Below are 18727 nucleotides of genomic sequence, written 5' to 3' on the forward strand. Positions count from 1 at the left end.
GTCACCCATGGGGGCCACATAGGCAATGGCGGGAATGGGGGTGGTGCCCATGGTCCCAAGGGGCCCTATTCTTACCAAGACTTCCTAGAGACGCACCCACCTATGTTCATGCCAACTATTGAGCCTCTGGATATGGAGCATTGGCTTCATATTCTAGAGCAGAACTTTCAGATGCTCACTATGACTGAAGAGCAGAAGGTGCGCTTTGCTGTACAGTAGCTTCTAGGGTCTGCCAGTGCATGATGGGATACTTTCAACACCATGCAGCTTGTGGACCACCGTGTGACTTGGTAGGAGTTTACCGCTACTTCAAGAGAGTACTACATTCCTGTTGGTGTGCTTAATAGGAAGTTGACGGAGTTCCTAGACCTGAAGCAATGGAGCATGTCTATGATGGAGTATTGAACAAGTTCAACCATCTGGCATAGTATGCTGGGATCCACGTCTATACTGATGAGAAGAAGAGGGACCGATTCTATCGTGGCCTCTCTTGTTGTCTATAGAAGGAGCTATACACAGGGAACTACTAGACTTTTGGTGCTATGATGAATGCTGCTATTGCCATGGAAGGACTTCAGCGTGACTCTCAGGCTAAGTGGAAGCACAAGCGGGTGATCACTAGATCTTCTAGTCACCCATAGGCTCAGAAGGTATAGGTTGTCAGGAGGATGTCCTATCACCCTCTGGGTGGACATCCATCCTGTTAGTCTCAGTAGACTTACCAGACACCTCCCACCCAGTATCGTGCGCCTACTCTGTAGTACTCTGTAGGTGCAACAGTAGCCTCAAGGACAGCAGGTTCTGCCTTGTTAGGGACAGGGGCACACGTCTGTGCTTGTTTTAAGTGTGGCAAGGAGGGCCACTATACTCGATAGTGTCCATAGAACCAGCCTGCGCAGTCTTCCCAGCCTTCAGCCAACTCCCATTAGGTCAAGAGGACGATTATCATGAAGAAGGTGCCCATAAGCCGCTCTAGACAAGTCAACTTCACTAAGGCTGAGGAGATTTTGTGGAATGAACCTATAATGGCTGGTATGTTTACCATTGATTCTCACCCAACATATGTGTTGTTTGATTCTGGTGCATCACATTTATTTATGAGCATGGGGTTTGCACAGAGGCACAATATATCTCTTATGGCTATTCCTATTACCTATAGACTCAGTACTCCGGGTGTGCAGTTGTGCATTAATACTCGGATGGACATAGTTAGATTAGTGCTAGCCACTCACACTTATTGCCTTTAGTTCATGGTGCTGCCTGGGCAAGGCATAGATGTAATTCTAAGCATGAACTGGTTGCAAGTTTATGTGGTAGTCTTGAACCTTAAGTAGAGAGTTGTTGAGTTAAAGCTTCCTTCTTCCGAGCATAGGATGTCTCTTCTTATGCCCTCAGATCTAGCTTTACCAATCGTTGCTCATGCTGAAGCTTCTCCTGCTCTTGCCTCTATTCCTTTGGTCTGTGTTTTTCTAGGTGTCTTCCTGGAAGATCTACCCGGGTTACCACCAGATAGAGAGGTGGAGTTTACCATTGAGTTAGAACCTGGCACTGCTCCTATTTCATGATGTCCTTACCACTTGGCTCCTAGAGTACTAGCAAAAATGAAGAAGCAGTTAGAGGAATTATTGGAGAAGGGCTTTATCCGTCCTAGTTCTTCACCCTGGGGTTGCCTAGTTATTTTTGTGAAGAAGAAGGACAATACTCTGTGGATGTGTGTGGTTTACCACCCTCTTAATGCGGTAACCATTAAGAATAAGTATCCTTTACCTCGTATTGATACTTTGTTCGATCAGTTGGCTGGTGCAAAAGTGTTTTCTAAGATTGATCTTCGTTTGGGTTATCATCAAATTAAGATCAGACTACAAGATGTACCAAAGACAGCTTTCTCTACTATGTATAGGCTATATGAATACCTAGTCATGTCTTTTGGTCTCACCAATGCTCCTGCATTCTTCATGTATCTCATGAATTCAGTCTTCATGTCGGAGTTGGACAAGTTTGTAGTGGTGTTTATGGATGATATTTTGATATACTCCAAGAATAAGGAAGAGCATGCCTAACATCTCCAAATAGTACTGACTCGATTGAGAGAACACAAGTTGTATGCCAAATTTAGCAAGTGTGAGTTTTGATTAGATCGAGTGTAGTTTTTGGGGCATGTCCTAACACCTGAAGGCATCTCGATAGATCCAAGCAAGGTGCAAGATGTGTTAAATTGGAAGTCTCCAAAGTCAGTGCATCAGATCCATCAGTTCCTTGGTCTTGCTGGTTATTATCGATGCTTCATTCCTAACTTCTCCAAAATAGCCCAACCAATGACCAAGTTGCTCCAGAAAGATGTCAAGTTTGTATGGAGTCTGACTTGTGAAGAAGCTTTCCAAGCTCTGAAGTATTTTCTTACTACTGCTCCTGTTCTTGCCCAACCAGATATTGATAGGCCATTTGATATGTATTGTGATGCCTTAAGGACTAGAGTGGGATGTGTACTTATGTAGAATGAACGTGTGATGGCTTATGCTTCACGCTAGCTGAAAAAGCACGAGGTGAATTATCCCACCCATGATTTAGAGCTGACTATTGTGGTGCACGCTCTAAAAATTTGGAGGCATTATTTATTGGGAAATAAAGTGCATATTTATACAGATCACAAGAGCTTCATATATATTTTCACTCAGCCCGAGCTAAACATGAGGCAACGGAGATGGCTGGAGCTAATCAACGATTATAATTTGGAGGTTCATTACCATCCTAGAAGAGTTAATGTGGTGGCTGATGCCTTAAGTCAGAAGTCGCATCAAGTTGAAGAAGAATCTGTCTCTCAACCATTTTGAGGTGTTAGCCTATATTGCTCTAGTCTCGGATTTACTTGAGCAAATTATTATAGAGCAAAGGCAAGATGTTTCAAAATTTCCAAGTATCAAGAAGTTAATTGCCGAAGGGCGTGGTCCTCATTTCAGTGTTGATAATCAAGGTGTAGTGAGGTTCAAGAACAGATTGGTTGTTCTATCAAGTGATGAGCTTAGGTGGAAGATTTTGGATGAAGCTCATAACTCCAAGTTATCCATTCATCCAGAAAGTAACAAGATATACCATGATTTGTGCCACTTGTATTGGTGGTCAAATATGAAGCAGGATATCACCAAGTATGTCATGGAATGCGACACTTGTGGAAGAGTTAAGGTAGACCATATGCGTACACTAGAATTTTTGCAGCCCTTGCCTATCCCAGTTTAGAAATGGGAGGAGATTTCCTTGCATTTCATTGTGGGTTTACCCCACATGTCTAAGGGCTATGACTCTATTTGGGTCATTATGGACCATCTCACTAAGTCCGCTTATTTTCTTTCGGTGGATACTAGATATTCAGCCAAGAAGTATGCCAAGTTGTATTTTAACTAGATCGTCTCTGATAGAGGGTCAGTCTTTGTCTCTCATTTCTAGGAGCAACTCCAGAAATGCCTTGGTACCCGTCTTCTCTGAAGTTTAGCTTATCATCCGCAGACGGATGGGCAAATAGAAAGGGTAAATCAGGTACTTGAAGATATGTTGAGGGATTGTGTCATCTCTTTTCCTAAGAAGTGGGACGAATGCTTGAACTTAGCTGAGTTTTCTTACAATAATAGCTATCAAGAAAGCATTCGTATGGCACCCTTTGAAGCTCTGTATGGAAATAAATGTAGGACACCACTTAACTGGGTTGAAGTAGGTGACCATGGATATTTTGGGCCTAATTTTATCAAATAAGCTCGAGAGCAAGTCAGTATTATTCAGAGCCATTTGAAGGCAGCTCAAAGTCATCAGAAAACTTATGCGGATAAGAGAAGAAGGTCCTTGCAATTTGAAGTTGGTGACCATCTATATTTGAAGGTATCTCCCATGAGAGGGGTGCATCGATTTGGTGTCCATGGGAAGTTAGCTCCTCGTTATGTTGGGCCTTATAAGGTTTTGGAGCAATGTGGTCATGTTGCTTCTCGTCTCCAGCTTCCAGATATTTTGTCAGCAGTACATAATGTCTTCCATGTTTCCCAGTTAAAAAAGTGTTTGTGAGTCTTCGATGAAGTGGTGGACATTGAAGACCTTCCTCTTCAACTGGATCTCTCTTATATTGAGCATTTTGTCAAGATCTTAGATGAAAAAGAAAAAGTGACTAGAAACAATGTGGTGAAGTTTTATAAAGTTCAGTGGCAAAATCACTCGGAGGACGAAGCGACGTGGAAGCAAGAAAGCTATATCTTGAAGCATTATGCCCACCTTCTTTCTAGTTCATCGAGGTAATTGTTTAAATTGAAATTTATTTCTTATCTCTTTTTCCCACACTAGGCACATGAAATCTCGGAATGATATTTAGTTTAAGGGGGGCAGAGCTGTAACACCCTCGGTGTTACACAATGAATCACTTGCTAAAATATGTCATGAGCATCATGTTTAAGTGATATTGCATGTGGTGTGATGGATAGGTAAAGCATTGTAACTTAAACAAGTCATAAAAACATAAAATGAAAAGTTAATTCACGATTTATAAAGTTAGCAAGTAGAGATGTTAACTAATTTTTATTGAACAAAAACGCTATAAAACAAATATGTGACACCTTAATAAAGTTTGAAGTACACATTTTGTAGAAGATAGTACAACTTTTGTTTTAACAAGATAATAATGCTAGCTAACATTTCTAATAGCATGGAAATCAAATTTGAAGCAAATCCAACTCAAGGCTTAGTCAATTTCTTGTCTAAAAACATATTGACAGAGCTATGTTTGGTAATTTATTCTGTAAAAATTGAGTTTAGGAGTGGTGTCATTCTTTCCCTCTTGTTGATAGCCTAAGGTGCCCTCTTTAGAGTAGTGAAGGTGGTTTGGGGATTGGATCAACTGTGTAGTTGTTTCGAACGCTTTAAAATCTGTGCACAGTGTGTTCTTGGGTTGTTTTTCCTGGCTGGACGCGATCACCATGCCAAGCGGCCTTGATGTCGTGGTGCTTGGTGTGCGCAAGCGCACACATGGCCCCGCGCTGGCCGGCCAGAGCTTCCCGCCCTCTGGCCGCATCACTGGGTGCCTCGGGCTACCGTCGTGCGAAGCCGTGGCTGCCCGACTCACCATGTCGCGATGTCCCCACCTACTGCCATTACCGTGTGTTGCTGCTGCCCTCCATGCCATGCCATGACAACATCGCTACCATTGCACCACTAGACCACCTGGACGCTGCACGCACGAGACCAAACCGCCGTTGCCATGCCATTTATGGCACTACGGCACGTGGGTCACGCCGACCTTGAGCGCGTGTCGTCAGCTAGTGCCGGACATGGTCGCTCTAGTCACATCAACTATGTCCCACCAGGCAAGCATAGGCCGAGCCTTGACTGCGTCCCCACCGTCTCCCGCCCCTCCCCTGTCCCCTTCTTTGCTGTCGCCGCCGAGCCGCACCAGCCCGCTTGCATGCAAGAAGCCATCGCCCATCTATTCACATGCTTGTGCCTATGCTCTCACATCCTCTCACTACCTGCCCCCACCCAGACTTGAACCGTGCAAGGCCAAGCTCCAATTTGGAGCTTCGCCCCGCCACCGCACCGTTAAGACCCATCACCGCCCTCACCGTGGTGAGCCCCCTCCTCAACATCTGGAGCCGAATTAGCTGTACCACTAGCCCCGCCTAGAACCCCTCCTCATCATGTGCACCTAAGCAGCACCTCTACTATTGCCTCCTCACCGCTGGCACAGCCGTGTTGCTGTGGTTTGCCGTCGAGCTCGCCATGTGCACATGGTCAGGCTTGCACGGGGCATCTTCGGCTGAACCATCACCTCCGCTAGGTTAGTGGTGAGTCCCTGTTGCTCACCTGCTATCCCTATTGCCTTGTTAATATTGTGGCTCACCGGAATGCCGTTGCCATTGCCATAGGGTGCCTGTCATCGTGGAGAGGCCCTTCTATTGCGCCTCAGTTCATGCAGCCGCCACCCATCGCTTCGTGTCAAACCCTAGGTGAGCGTCAGCCTTGTAGATAGGTCAGCGTGGGTCCTGTGTGGAAAGGTAGTTAGGTGCTCCTTGTTTTAATATACATTAAATTGTTAATAAAAGAAGAAATGCATTTTAGTTGCTAAGATAATACTTGAATGTTTCATACCTATTTTGTGGAAAGGATGGGTATCTTAGCATCTTAGTCATTAGAGTTAGCTTAGTAGCTTGGTAGATGCATTGTTATTTTAAGAGTTATTGTTGTCGTAATACTAAGTGTTGCATCATCATTGCATGCATGTAGAGAACGAATTGGTGGAGTTCATGACCGCCGGAGAACAGGAGCATGAGGAGGTGATCGAGGAGGATGAGGAGGACGTTCTTATATAGGAGGGAGCCTTAGAGCCACCAGTGACTGACTTTGCTGACACCCCGCCTGCCCAAGGCAAACTCCAATGCATAACCCTTATTTTGAATGATTACTGGATATATATATATATATGATGTGCATTTACGTTATAGGATTTATATTGAAACTACATGCATAAATAACCTACCTACAAGTCCTACTAGCATAGGTTGAGTAGCTGCTATGCTAAGGTTATCAGTAGCGTAACCTATCATTGCTCACAATAGGTGATTATTATTACTCTCATGATAAAATGGTGAAAGGAAATGAAGACCGGGTAGGGATATGGTATGGGTATTGGTGGGTGTAATAGGTTGTGTCCTGTAGCCAATAGGGCATGGCTTGGTTATACTTTTTTCTTTGTCTGTGTCGGTTAAGAATCGTCCATTGTTGTGGCTTATAGTTAGGTCATAGACTTATTATCTTGATCACTTACTTGCTTATGGGAGCGGGAAGGCTCGTTGCTCTCTTGTCATGGGTTCCGACTCTTTTTGACTGACTGGTCTGAGGTGGGGATGGTGGAGGTCTAAGCACCACACTAAGTCCGAGACTTAGGAGTGGGGGCTTGGAGTCTAAGTTTGGACGGGGACCTGGACCCCTTGATAGGAGAGTGGTGGATTGATCTTGCTTGTGCCTAAGGTATAAGTGGGTGAAAGGATCAAGATGCCCAAGAGGGGGGTGAATTGGGCTAATTCTAAATTTCTTTGCAATAAATAAACTCTACGGTTAGCCCAATTAACCCCTTGTGCCTAGAAAGTGTTTCTATTGATCTAACACACAAAAGTTTAGCACCTAAAGTTTCAATCCTACTCTAGCATGGTAATTCTAGGAATGTAAACAACAAGAATTGAATTGCTCAAAGTAAATGCTCAAAGTAAAGAGAGAAGGAGGAACGCGACAATGTTTTGCCGAGGTATCGGAGAGTCGCCACTCTCCACTAGTCCTCGTTGGAACACCCGCGCAAGGGTGTAGCTCCCCCTTGATCTGCGCAAGGATCAAGTGCTCTCTATGGGTTGATTCTTCGACACTCCATCGCGGTGAATCACCCATAACTGCTCACAACTTGAGTTGGGTCATCCACAAGCTCTCCAGATGATCACCAAGCTCCTAATCACCACCAAGCCATCTAGGTGATGGCGATCACCAAGAGTAACAAGCACGGACTCTCACTTGACCATGACAAGCCTAATGAGAAGGGTGGATGCACACTTTGCTACTCTTGATCTCACTAATGAGGGCTCTCTTTGGGATTCTCAAATCTCAATCACCTCACTAGGACCTTGCTCTTCTTATCACTCTCAAAGGTGTTTCTCAGCTGTTGGAATAAGCAAAAGTACCCCCACACATGAATGGAGGTGGTATTTATAACATGGGCTAAAAAACGAACCGTTATGTGCCTCTATGGGGTGACCGGATGCTCCGGTCATGTTGACCTGATGCTCCGATCAATTCACCCCGAACTCTAGTGATCAAAGTGTGACCGGACGTTGGCCAGCGTCTGGTCAGCACTAACTGGACACGTTCGATCGTGATTTTCCCTCTCTAGAACCTTACTGGAGTCGACCGGACGCTTGCCCTCAGCGTCCGGTCACTTCACCTCTCAGCGTCCGGTCACACCAGACAAAATCACCTTGATCAAATGAACTGACCGGACCCTGAGTTAGCATCCGGTCACACTGGAGCCAGCATCCGGTCAGTATTTGACCCTCCATTCACTTCCAACTCTCGATCATATGTGAATGAAATTTGCTCCATTAGATCTAAGGGCTATTTTGGAGATACCTAGTGCTAGTTTTAGCAAGTGTGCACCACACCTAACCCACTAGACTCACCTAGGTTAAGCTACCCGTCCATACCCCCATAATAGTATGGCCAAAGGAAAAACAAAGTCCTAAACTACTCTAAGTGTCTCTTCAACTCCAAACGACACTTAGAACTAGTCCATCCTTAACCTTGTCATTCATCCTTTGAAAACCGAAATGATTTCCATCGTAGGGGCATGACCACATTGATTTCTCAATCGATCTCCATTACCATGACCTAACTTAATTGCCTCTACAAAACACACGTTAGTCATAGTAATCACGTATTGTCATTAATCACCGAAACCCAACTAGGGGCCTAGATGCTTTCAGTGGGGCATGTGTTTTGGGGTACCCAGCTAAGATACATTGGTTTATGAATCGCCTTGTGATACGGTACGGCTTGGCTATGATCTAGCACCATAGTAATAACTAGAAGATGAAAGATGGTGAAATAGATATAATTGCTCAACTCTTGCTTGAAAGTAGAACATATGCTTACATAGAATGGTTAGCTAATGAACTAATCATGACTGCTAATAAAACACCTACATAAGGATTCACTACTAGTATTACTTTTCGTAAAAAAATCCAGCAAACCATAAAACTTATCATATCCTTTGGAGTCGAGAAATTATTCCCACTAGTCGGGTAAGTCTTGCGAGTACATTATGTACTCAGGGTTTATTTACCCCTGTTGTAGGTGCAGCTTGAGGAGTGGTTGTTGTGTGGAGGATTCTTCTGGTAGGCATAGACGGATCCTTGTATCTTATCGTTAGATGTTTATTTCAATTCCGCTGTTTAAATTCCGCACTCTGAACTTGGTATTGTAATAATGTATTTCCGAGAACCCTAGTTGTATGAAATAGACTAAGTATTGTAAGCTTGTTCTCATTATTGGATCCTAGATGAAAACGTGGATTTTTCGAGTTCTCCCTTATGGTGTCCTCGATAGAACCGTCTGATGTAGCCAACTTTCGGAGTGCTTTGTGTCTAGCGGAAGATGAGCGCCTCCGGAAGCATGCTATTTCAGGCGGTTTTGCCACACCTAGCCTCCGCCGCATCCCTCAGATCTAGAGGTGGAGGAGGAGGAGAAGGGCTCAGATCCAGAGGAGGAGGGCTCAAATCCAGAGGAGGAATCACAAGTACAGAAAACATTTTTAGAGACGGTAAAAAATGATCTTCAGAGACGGCTTTAAAACCGCTACTATGCTGGCGATTGTAAAAATGAGTGATTTTGAGCGGTGGTTTTAAAACCACCTCTAAAATCGATTTTCAGAGACGGTTCTCTTAATACAACCACCTCTGAAAATTGGTTTTCAAAGGTGGTTGACTCAAGTCAACCGTCCCTAAAAATAATTTTCAATTTTTTTAAAATCATTTAGAGTCTAATAAAAATAAGAAAAAAAATAGTTCTAATGTAGCCCGAAGGGCTGAGGACCGGCCACAGCTCACCAGATTTATTTTTCACTTGTTTTGAATATGTGCCGACATCTAGGATTCGAACCCACAACCGATCCCTCGTGCGATACCTCCCCTACCACTGCAGCATACAGTCACTTGTGTCTAGTTCTACGATGCTATGTATTTGTACTAATATGTAGGAATCTTGTAATTAATATTTTAACTCATAAACAATCTTCAATGCGAAAACTTTCAACTATAAAGTTTTAAATCTTATCGAGCACTGCAACTTTGATATAAAATATTTCTCCATCTCAGGTCATTTGAAAAATTTAAAAATTTGAAATTCAAAATCTAAGACTCAATTTATATATTTGGAACCATAAATGATCTTAAACAAAAATTTTATCAACTACAAAGTTTTAGATCTCGTCGAGCACTACAACTTTGATATAGAACATTTCTCCATCCAAGGTCATTTGAAAAATTCAAAAATTTGAAATTCAAAATCTGAGGCTCACTTTATATATTTGGAACCCTAATGATCTCAAACAAAAAATTTATCAACTACAAAGTTTTAGATCTCGTCGAGCTCTACAATTTTGATATAAAGTTTATCTTCATCTGACTTTATTTAAAAAATATATGAATTTATTTGGGCTGCAGCTATTTTTAAGAATGGTTGACTTAGTCAACCACCTCTGAAAATTGATTTTCAGAGGCAGTTGTCTTAAAAGAACCGCCTCTGAAAATCACTCATTTTCAGAAACAGTTGACATAAGCAACCATCCTTAAAAATAGTATTTTCAGAGGTGGTTCTCTTAATGGAACCGTCCCTAAAAGTGGATACATTTTTAGAGGCGGATTTCTTAATGGAACCGGCTCTAAAAATTTATTTCTAGCAACGGTTGTATAGCTACAGTGCCTCCGCGAAGGTTAGTGATGGCGTGCTAAGACAACCGCTTCTGTTAGAAAAGGAATGCACCTCTAAAAATCATTTCTGTACTAGTAAATGACCTACCTCATCGGAGTCACCGCCGTCATCCTCGCCTCCTGTGGGGGGAGCGAGAGCCGAGTCGCTAGGGAGCGTGGGGTTGCAATGAAGGTCACGGAGGAGGGAGGGAGGGAGCATGAGCGGACGGGGCGGGAGCGAGCTGGGCGTGGGCGCGGTGTCCGTCCTGGGACGCTAGCAGGCTCGGAGTGCGGCGAGGCGCGGGCGGAGCAGCATTAAGTGGCATGGGGGAGAGAGGGGCTCACGGGTTGGGAGTGGGGGATCACGGGCCGCGTCCGTGAGTTTGGGGACGGACGTGCTCATAGAATTATTATCGATATTTTATTATCAAGGAAAGTGAACATATATAATATTTCATTTTCAACGACAAGTAGCAATAGATGTATGACATTTTTGTACTGGGGATAGTCCATAAGATGTAGAAAACGTTATCAGTGCGTGTATTATATATTTTCGGTTTAGCTATATATATATATATAGAGAGAGAGAGAGAGTATATTCAGTAGCCAGCTACAAAATAAGTTATTCTGTAGCCACCTCCATTTACGATAATTTTATATACTAATTTATGATAGTTGGGTTACTATAACACATGGGGATATTTACCATAACGTTATAGTAAACCACTTAGTAAGGAGTTACTATAATCTCGTAAATTAACATAGTAATTATCGTACCTCAAAGTGGCTACAGAATAAGTTATTTTGTAGCCAGCTATAGGATAGTATATATATATATATATATATATATATATATATATATATATATATATATATATATATATATATATATATATATATATATATATATATATATATATATATATATAGAACAACTACTCTATAGCTGGCTACAAAATAACCTATTCTGTAGCCACCTTGAGTTACTATAATTACTATGTTAATTTATGAGATTATAGTAACTCCTTACTAAGTGGTTTACTATAACGTTATGGTAAATATCCCTATGTGTTATAGTAACCCAACTATAGTAAATATATATTGATATTATCGTAAATTAGTATATAAAATTATGGTAAATGAAGGTGGCTACAGAATAACTTATTCTGTAGCTGGCTACTGAATAGCCTCTCCCTATATATATATATATATATATATATATATATATATATATATATATATATAGAGAGAGAGAGAGAGAGAGAGAGAGAGCGCTACTATATATATATACAGGGTGATGTGTTCTGTAATAGTGTGATGCACCTGATCCTCTATCTTCGAGAATCACACTCGACAATAAAACCATCCTTTTACTCATTTGAGGGAATGATTCTCCTATAATAATCCTACAAAACCCTAGTTCACTTACCTAACGCTTATAAATTGAGTTTCAGTTTTTAAGGTAGTAATGCTCGACAGGGACCATCCGCTTTAGATCCACACTTGTAAGCCACAGAGAATAATTTTGTTTCTTAGTTCCTACACTCCCTTTGTTCTAAATTATCGATCATGCGTTTTAGCTTCTTCCGAAGTCAAGCTTCTCTAATTGACTAAGTTTATATAAAAATACACCATCTACAATATCACATTAGTTTTATTAAATTCTCTATAAAACATGTTTTGACACTGCGTTTATTTGAAGTTATAGATGTTAATACATTTTTTTTGTACAAATTTGATCAAAGTCAGACAAGTTTGACTTAGAACGAAGCTAAAGTGAGAATGGGTAGAGTACCTTATTAAATAGGAGACTAAAATAAATAACATTTTATAATTAGTAACTGATTGAGAAAATGAAATGACACTATATATCCTGGACTCATAGAGAAACTTGTTTGATTTGTAAGACTAGCTTGCTCATTGTTTTTCAATAGACGCGTGTACGTTGAGATTGAATCAGAAGATGTTGAGGTTGATAAAGTTACCATGTACGTCTCGTCGCCGATGATCTCAATACAGTAATGATAGTTAGCTAATGATAGTTAGCTAAAAATATGAGAATCGATGCTAAGTCGAAAACTCAAATCACGTGAGCATGTTTGACCACATGAAAACTCTTCACCAATAGAGGGAGGTGTACATCTATGTGTACTCATTTGGCTTCAAAGCTGCTTCCGTAGTTTGTTGAATATATACTGAAATACAAAATGTACAGATTTGACAAAAAGGGGCCGGCCCCGAGTTTTGAATATCTCGTAATAATATGATCATAGTCCGTGGATGTGATGAATAATGAGGTCTCCACTAGCCGCTGTGTTGGATTGTTGCTTGGTCAAAGCCCATAGAAAGTTGGTGCAGCAAATCATGCATATGCATCATCTTCTCAACAACTCCAAATTTATTTAATTTTCTGAAGATTAATAATTGGCGAGTATGCTGTCATTCATGAAAAGATTGTATGAGCTTTCAATCAATTATAAGGACCTTTTAGGTAAGTGGCTAGATTATAGATTATCGTAAGCTTGACTAATAAATTTATACAAAAGATTGTCCACATTTTTACGCCAAATAGTATACTATGAAAATATTGTTCTATGATAATCTAATGATATTTATTTGGTAATATAAATATATGTATTTTTATATAGGCTTAGACAAAACTTGAATGCCAATCTCTTTTAACTACGGAGTTCGGAGTATGCAAACTATGGTGATCTGATCTTTTTTTTTAACCTATGGTGATCTGATCTTTTTTTTTTGAACCTATGGTGATCTGCGCCCTGCTCGCTTGGCTTATAAGCCGTACTTTTTTAGCCAACGAATAGTATTTTTCTCTCACAACAAATCAACCAACAGTACTTTTAGTCATGGCTTATCAGTCAAACGAACATGACACTGATCTTACAAGTACAGTGTCACTAGCAATTTTCATAATGAGTGGTCAACCTAATAGTGAGCAAGATGCAAAGGACCATGTTGGGTGGCTATAACAAGGTGGCCACCGGCAATCTAATATTACAAGTTAATATCACCTTGTACCATCGGCTACATGCATGTACGTTACCTTAGCCCTGTTCGCTTCTCTTATAATTCGTCTTTTTCAGCTTGTTTTTTTTAACCAAAACAGTATTTTCCTCTCACAACAAATCAGCCGGAACAGTGTTTTGGCTTATTTTTTCAGCGAAGCGAACGGGGCCTTAGACTATTTGGCTGTCAAGTGTCAAATGTACTCTCCACAACTCATTAACCAAACAAGACTCAGATCCATCTCCAAGACTCTCAAGTCTTTGAAATCTTTAATCACATATTCACATGAGTCTTATTTCTCATGTGATTAAGGTTAAGGGAGATTGAGAGAGGGAGGGGAACATGCATGTGGCCTCTATACTAATTACTAATCTAGAGTATAACCGGTGGCTTTGCCACATCTCTGACAACTGAATATGCATGTGAGAGACATGAGAGGGATGACGGCCTAAGTGTACTATCACAGTTTAATAAAGGGTGTTTGACATGTTAATTCAAGTCACATATATTATTTTTTTTTTTAAAACATGAAAGCACTACTGCCCTTTGTTTCATTCTTTCCCACTAATTAACCTAGACACAAGCTAGACAGGCCAAACTCCAGAAGTAAACCAAGCTAGCTCAGGTCTACTGGTTAAGTGAGCTTTCTTTGTGGTGAATGGTGGTGGTCTGGTCTACCTTGGTGACCACTAGCGGTGTGGACACGGCGGGATGGGCCCACGTGGGCGGCCGCGGTGTCAGTGACCGAGAGCCCCTCAGATCTGAGCTCCAGTGGCCGGCGACCCCTCACCGCGGCGGTTGACCCCCCAACCGCCCTTTCCCACTCTCCCGCCTCCCTATAACTAGTCTCCTCCTTTCCACTCCCCGCCCCGCCATACCACACGCGACGGCCGCCTCCACCACGCCGATGGCGACCTCTCACTCACCCAGCTGAACAACTCCACCGAGCACACGCAACGCAAGCAGGAGAAGGAGCAGAAGCAGAGCCGAGGGCGGCGATAGAGATAGAGGAAGGCGACCAACCATGGACCGGCTGCTGCTCGACCAGCTGGCCGGCGAGGCCCTGCGGGAGCTGCTGCACGCGGTGCAGGGCACCCTGTTCTGCCGCTCCACCGCCGAGCGCCTGCGCCGGAGCGTCGAGCCGCTGCTGCCGCTCGTCCAGGGCCTGGGTCCGCACGCCGGCCAGCGCTCGGCCGGGGAGCTCGGCGAGCTCGCGGCGCGGGTCCGGGAGGCGCTCGACCTGGCCCGCCGCGCCGCCGCGTCCCCGCGCTGGAACGTCTACCGCGCCGCGCAGCTGTCGCGCCGGATGGAGGCCGCCGACCGCGGCATCGCGCGCTGGCTCGAGCGCCACGCCCCCGCCCACGTCATCGGCGGCGTGCGCAGGCTCCGCGACGAGGCCGACGCCCGCATCGGCCGCCTCGAGCGCCGCGTCGAGGAGATCGCCGCCGCCGCGCAGCCGCCGGCGCCCCCCGCCCTCTCCGTCCCCGTCGCGCCGCCGCACAAGGGCGTGCCCATGCTGATGGAGGCGCCGCTCGCCAAGCCCGCCTTCGCCGCTGTGCCGATGGAGGTGCCGCCGCACAAGGGCATGGCTGTGTCTATGTCGGTGCCGATAAAGGCGGCGCCCGCCAAGGCCGGGGTCATGGCCATGGACATGAACCTCACCGAGGAACATGAAGACGAGGGGATGGTTGGCGCCGGCGTCAAGGTGGCCAAGGAAAAGGTGAAGGAGATGGTTATGAGCGGCGGCGGCGGCTGGGAGGTGGTCGGTATCTCCGGCATGGGCGGCAGCGGCAAGACCACGCTCGCCATGGAGATCTTCAGGGATCACAAGGTCCGAGGTAAGGAGAACAGGGACCAGATCCTAACCATCTTTACCTTCAATCCTTTTCCAAATCGTGTGCAAAGGTCGCATCTTTCTCGGAATCGTCCTGTCCTTTCGTGCAAAAATTGCATCTTCCCATGAATTATTGGGTGCAAAATTCTCCAAATTGGGGGGCATGGCATCTTCGGTGGTTGGTTTGGGTGCCTATCGTGCAATTAGGTAAAGGCGAGGTTGATGCTTTTTTTTCCCCACACCACGTGCTTGGTCAAATTTGGCGCTTTGACCAGCTAGTGGCAACTGTACTATTGCGATGAGGTTAGATTGCGTCTGAACTCTCACAACTCAGCTACTCTGAAACTCTGCTTGGACTTGAGTAGCCTTATCGTGTTCATGGACCATGGTGGCTACTTGATCTTAAATCAAGATAGATACCTGCTTAATGAACGGCACATGAGACTAACCAAATCTATTTCACAAAGAATAAACCCAATTCAGATCCAAGTAATCTGCTGCTTCGAAAAAAAATCTGGAGGTAGGGTCTTCTTTTAGTGCAAGGATTTGGGATTGGCTATGTTGATTTAGCAGTAATAAGAGAGCCCTAATTTGAGCTTCCTGTGTTCATAACTCCATCATCTCTGTTTTCCATAAAAAAGATCATACTAAACTTAAATTCAATTGCCACAACAATATCTAATGGCCGATTTGAAGTGACTGCTATCCCAAACCTTAGTTCATCTAAGCTTCATGATTTTGGATCTCATCGAAAGCTTGTGTATACATATCTGATCCCTTATTGCAAGCCTTTTTCCCCCTTCATGACTCTGACATACTTTCTTTGTTTCTACAGCCTACTTCAATGATAGGATCTTCTTTGAGACGATCTCACAATCCGCAAATTTGGAGACCATCAAGATGAAGCTGTGGGAGCAGATCAGCGGCAACATCGTGCTTGGTGCATACAACCAGATCCCAGAATGGCAGCTCAAGTTAGGACCAAGGGACCGAGGACCTGTCCTTGTAATCCTTGATGATGTTTGGTCTTTCCCACAGCTTGAGGAGCTCATCTTCAAGTTCCCTGGGTGCAAGACTCTAGTTGTATCAAGATTCAAGTTCCCCACGTTGGTAAAGCAGACATATGAAATGCAGTTGCTAGATGAGGCAGCGGCTTTGTCTGTCTTCTGCCGTGCTGCTTTCGATCAGGAGTCTGTTCCGCAGACTGCTGACAAGAAATTGGTCAGGCAGGTCTCTGCAGAGTGCAGAGGTCTTCCTCTGGCTCTTAAAGTCATTGGTGCATCGTTGCGCGATCAGCCTCCTAAGATATGGCTCAGCGCCAAGAACCGGTTGTCTCGAGGAGAGGCTATTTCTGACTCCCATGAGACCAAGCTTCTAGAGAGAATGGCGGCAAGCGTTGAGTGCTTGTCAGAGAAGGTTAGAGATTGTTTCCTTGATCTGGGCTGCTTCCCAGAAGATAAGAAGATCCCCCTTGATGTCTTGATCAACATCTGGATGGAGATTCATGACCTTGATGAACCAGATGCTTTTGCCATCTTGGTTGAGCTTTCAAACAAGAACCTTCTTACCCTCGTCAATGATGCACAGTATGTATCATCAGCCATCTATGTGCTTCAAAATATTCTGGAATTGAGATGTCCCAAATAACAGGGTTTTTAACCCTTTGCTGCTCTGCTTGCAGGAACAAGGCTGGAGATTTGTACAGTAGCTACCATGACTACTCGGTGACACAACATGATGTGTTGAGAGATCTTGCTCTTCACATGAGTGGGCGTGACCCTCTGAACAAGCGGAGGCGGTTGGTGATGCCAAGAAGGGAAGAAACACTTCCGAGGGATTGGCAGAGGAATAAGGATACTCCGTTTGAAGCTCAGATAGTTTCCATTCATACAGGTACAGAATTAGTCATCCAACATATTCAGTGCCAAAAAATTGTCATCCAGCATATTCAGTGCCAAAAATTCCTGTTTAACACCAGTATTAGAGGAACGTGATTTTGTAGCTTTGTTCTGAAACGTTTCCTTCATACAGTACTCGTAGTTTATTTCATGCATGTGCTTTCTTCCTTGGGACAGAATGATCTGACAAACTATTTCCAAAACTCCAGGTGAAATGAAAGAATCTGACTGGTTCCAGATGAGCTTCCCCAAGGCAGAAGTGCTGATCCTCAACTTCGCCTCGAGCTTGTACTACCTCCCACCGTTCATCGCGACGATGCAGAACCTGAAAGCCCTGGTGCTGATCAACTACGGCACCAGCAGTGCAGCCCTTGACAACCTAACGGCCTTCACCACGCTCAACGGCCTGAGGAGTCTCTGGCTGGAGAAGATCAGGCTCCCGCCGCTGCCAAAGACCACCATCCCGCTGAAGAACCTGCACAAGATCTCCCTCGTCCTCTGCGAGCTGAACAGCAGCCTAACAGGATCGACGATGGACCTGTCGATGACTTTTCCGCGCCTCTCCAACCTCACAATCGACCACTGCATAGACCTGAAGGAGCTGCCATCAAGTATCTGCGAGATCAGCTCGCTCGAGACCATCTCCATCTCGAACTGCCACGACCTCACCGAGCTTCCCTACGAGCTGGGCAAGCTGCACTGCCTGAGCATCCTCCGGGTGTACGCCTGCCCGGCGCTGTGGCGGCTCCCAGCGTCGGTGTGCAGCCTGAAGAGGCTGAAGTACCTCGACATATCGCAGTGCATCAACCTGACCGACCTCCCGGAGGAGCTCGGCCACCTGACGAGCCTGGAGAAGATCGACATGCGGGAGTGCTCGCGCCTGAGGAGCCTCCCGCGATCGTCGTCGTCGCTCAAGTCCCTCGGCCACGTCGTGTGCGACGAGGAGACGGCGTTGCTGTGGAGGGAGGCCGAGCAGGTCATCCCTGACCTCCGGGTGCAGGTGGCCGAAGAGTGCTACAACCTGGACTGGCTAGCGGACTGATGTCACGTCTCTGGATGCTGTGGCTTCCAAACTGACCGTGTACATATATGATGATGTTTATATGTTGCTTCCCCCTGTGTAGTGCAGGGAGAGTCATCAATCCACCGGCCAATTTTGACATGTTCAGTCAAGTGTTCATGCATCCACTCTTCACTCTTCGGTGGCAAAGCTTCAACTCCTCGTTCCAAAATACAAATGCACTAACAAAATAACCGCAGAAAACAGTACTGTAGTATTCTATTCTCTTCGCACAAAACACAACTATATAAATGGGCTAAAGATTTAACAACATAAACAGCATTTCCATTTTTCAGTTTCAGCAAAGCGAGACCAAGCAGCGGTTCTCAAAATGTACATGATAAAGTTCTGCATGCTAGTATGCTACACAATAGACAGCGGTACAGTATGGATCAACGGTTAGATTCAGGGCGTCAAACGATCACCATGCCAC

General features: G+C 44.4%; 1 protein-coding gene across 1 annotated transcript; it reads left to right on the plus strand.

Annotated features, from left to right (window-relative positions):
* The first annotated feature begins 14373 nt into the window (after positions 1-14373).
* On the plus strand, positions 14374-18402 carry LOC136506735 (putative disease resistance protein At5g47280). Its single transcript, XM_066501626.1, has 4 exons — positions 14374-15340; positions 16172-16922; positions 17018-17229; positions 17444-18402. The coding sequence occupies exons 1-4, from the start codon at positions 14527-14529 to the stop codon at positions 18274-18276; spliced, it is 2610 nt and encodes an 869-aa protein (XP_066357723.1). The 5' UTR covers positions 14374-14526; the 3' UTR covers positions 18277-18402.
* Positions 18403-18727: the final 325 nt, after the last annotated feature.

The sequence above is a fragment of the Miscanthus floridulus genome, chromosome 15 (assembly GCF_019320115.1).
Source record: "Miscanthus floridulus cultivar M001 chromosome 15, ASM1932011v1, whole genome shotgun sequence".
NCBI classification, from domain to species: Eukaryota; Viridiplantae; Streptophyta; class Magnoliopsida; order Poales; family Poaceae; genus Miscanthus; species Miscanthus floridulus.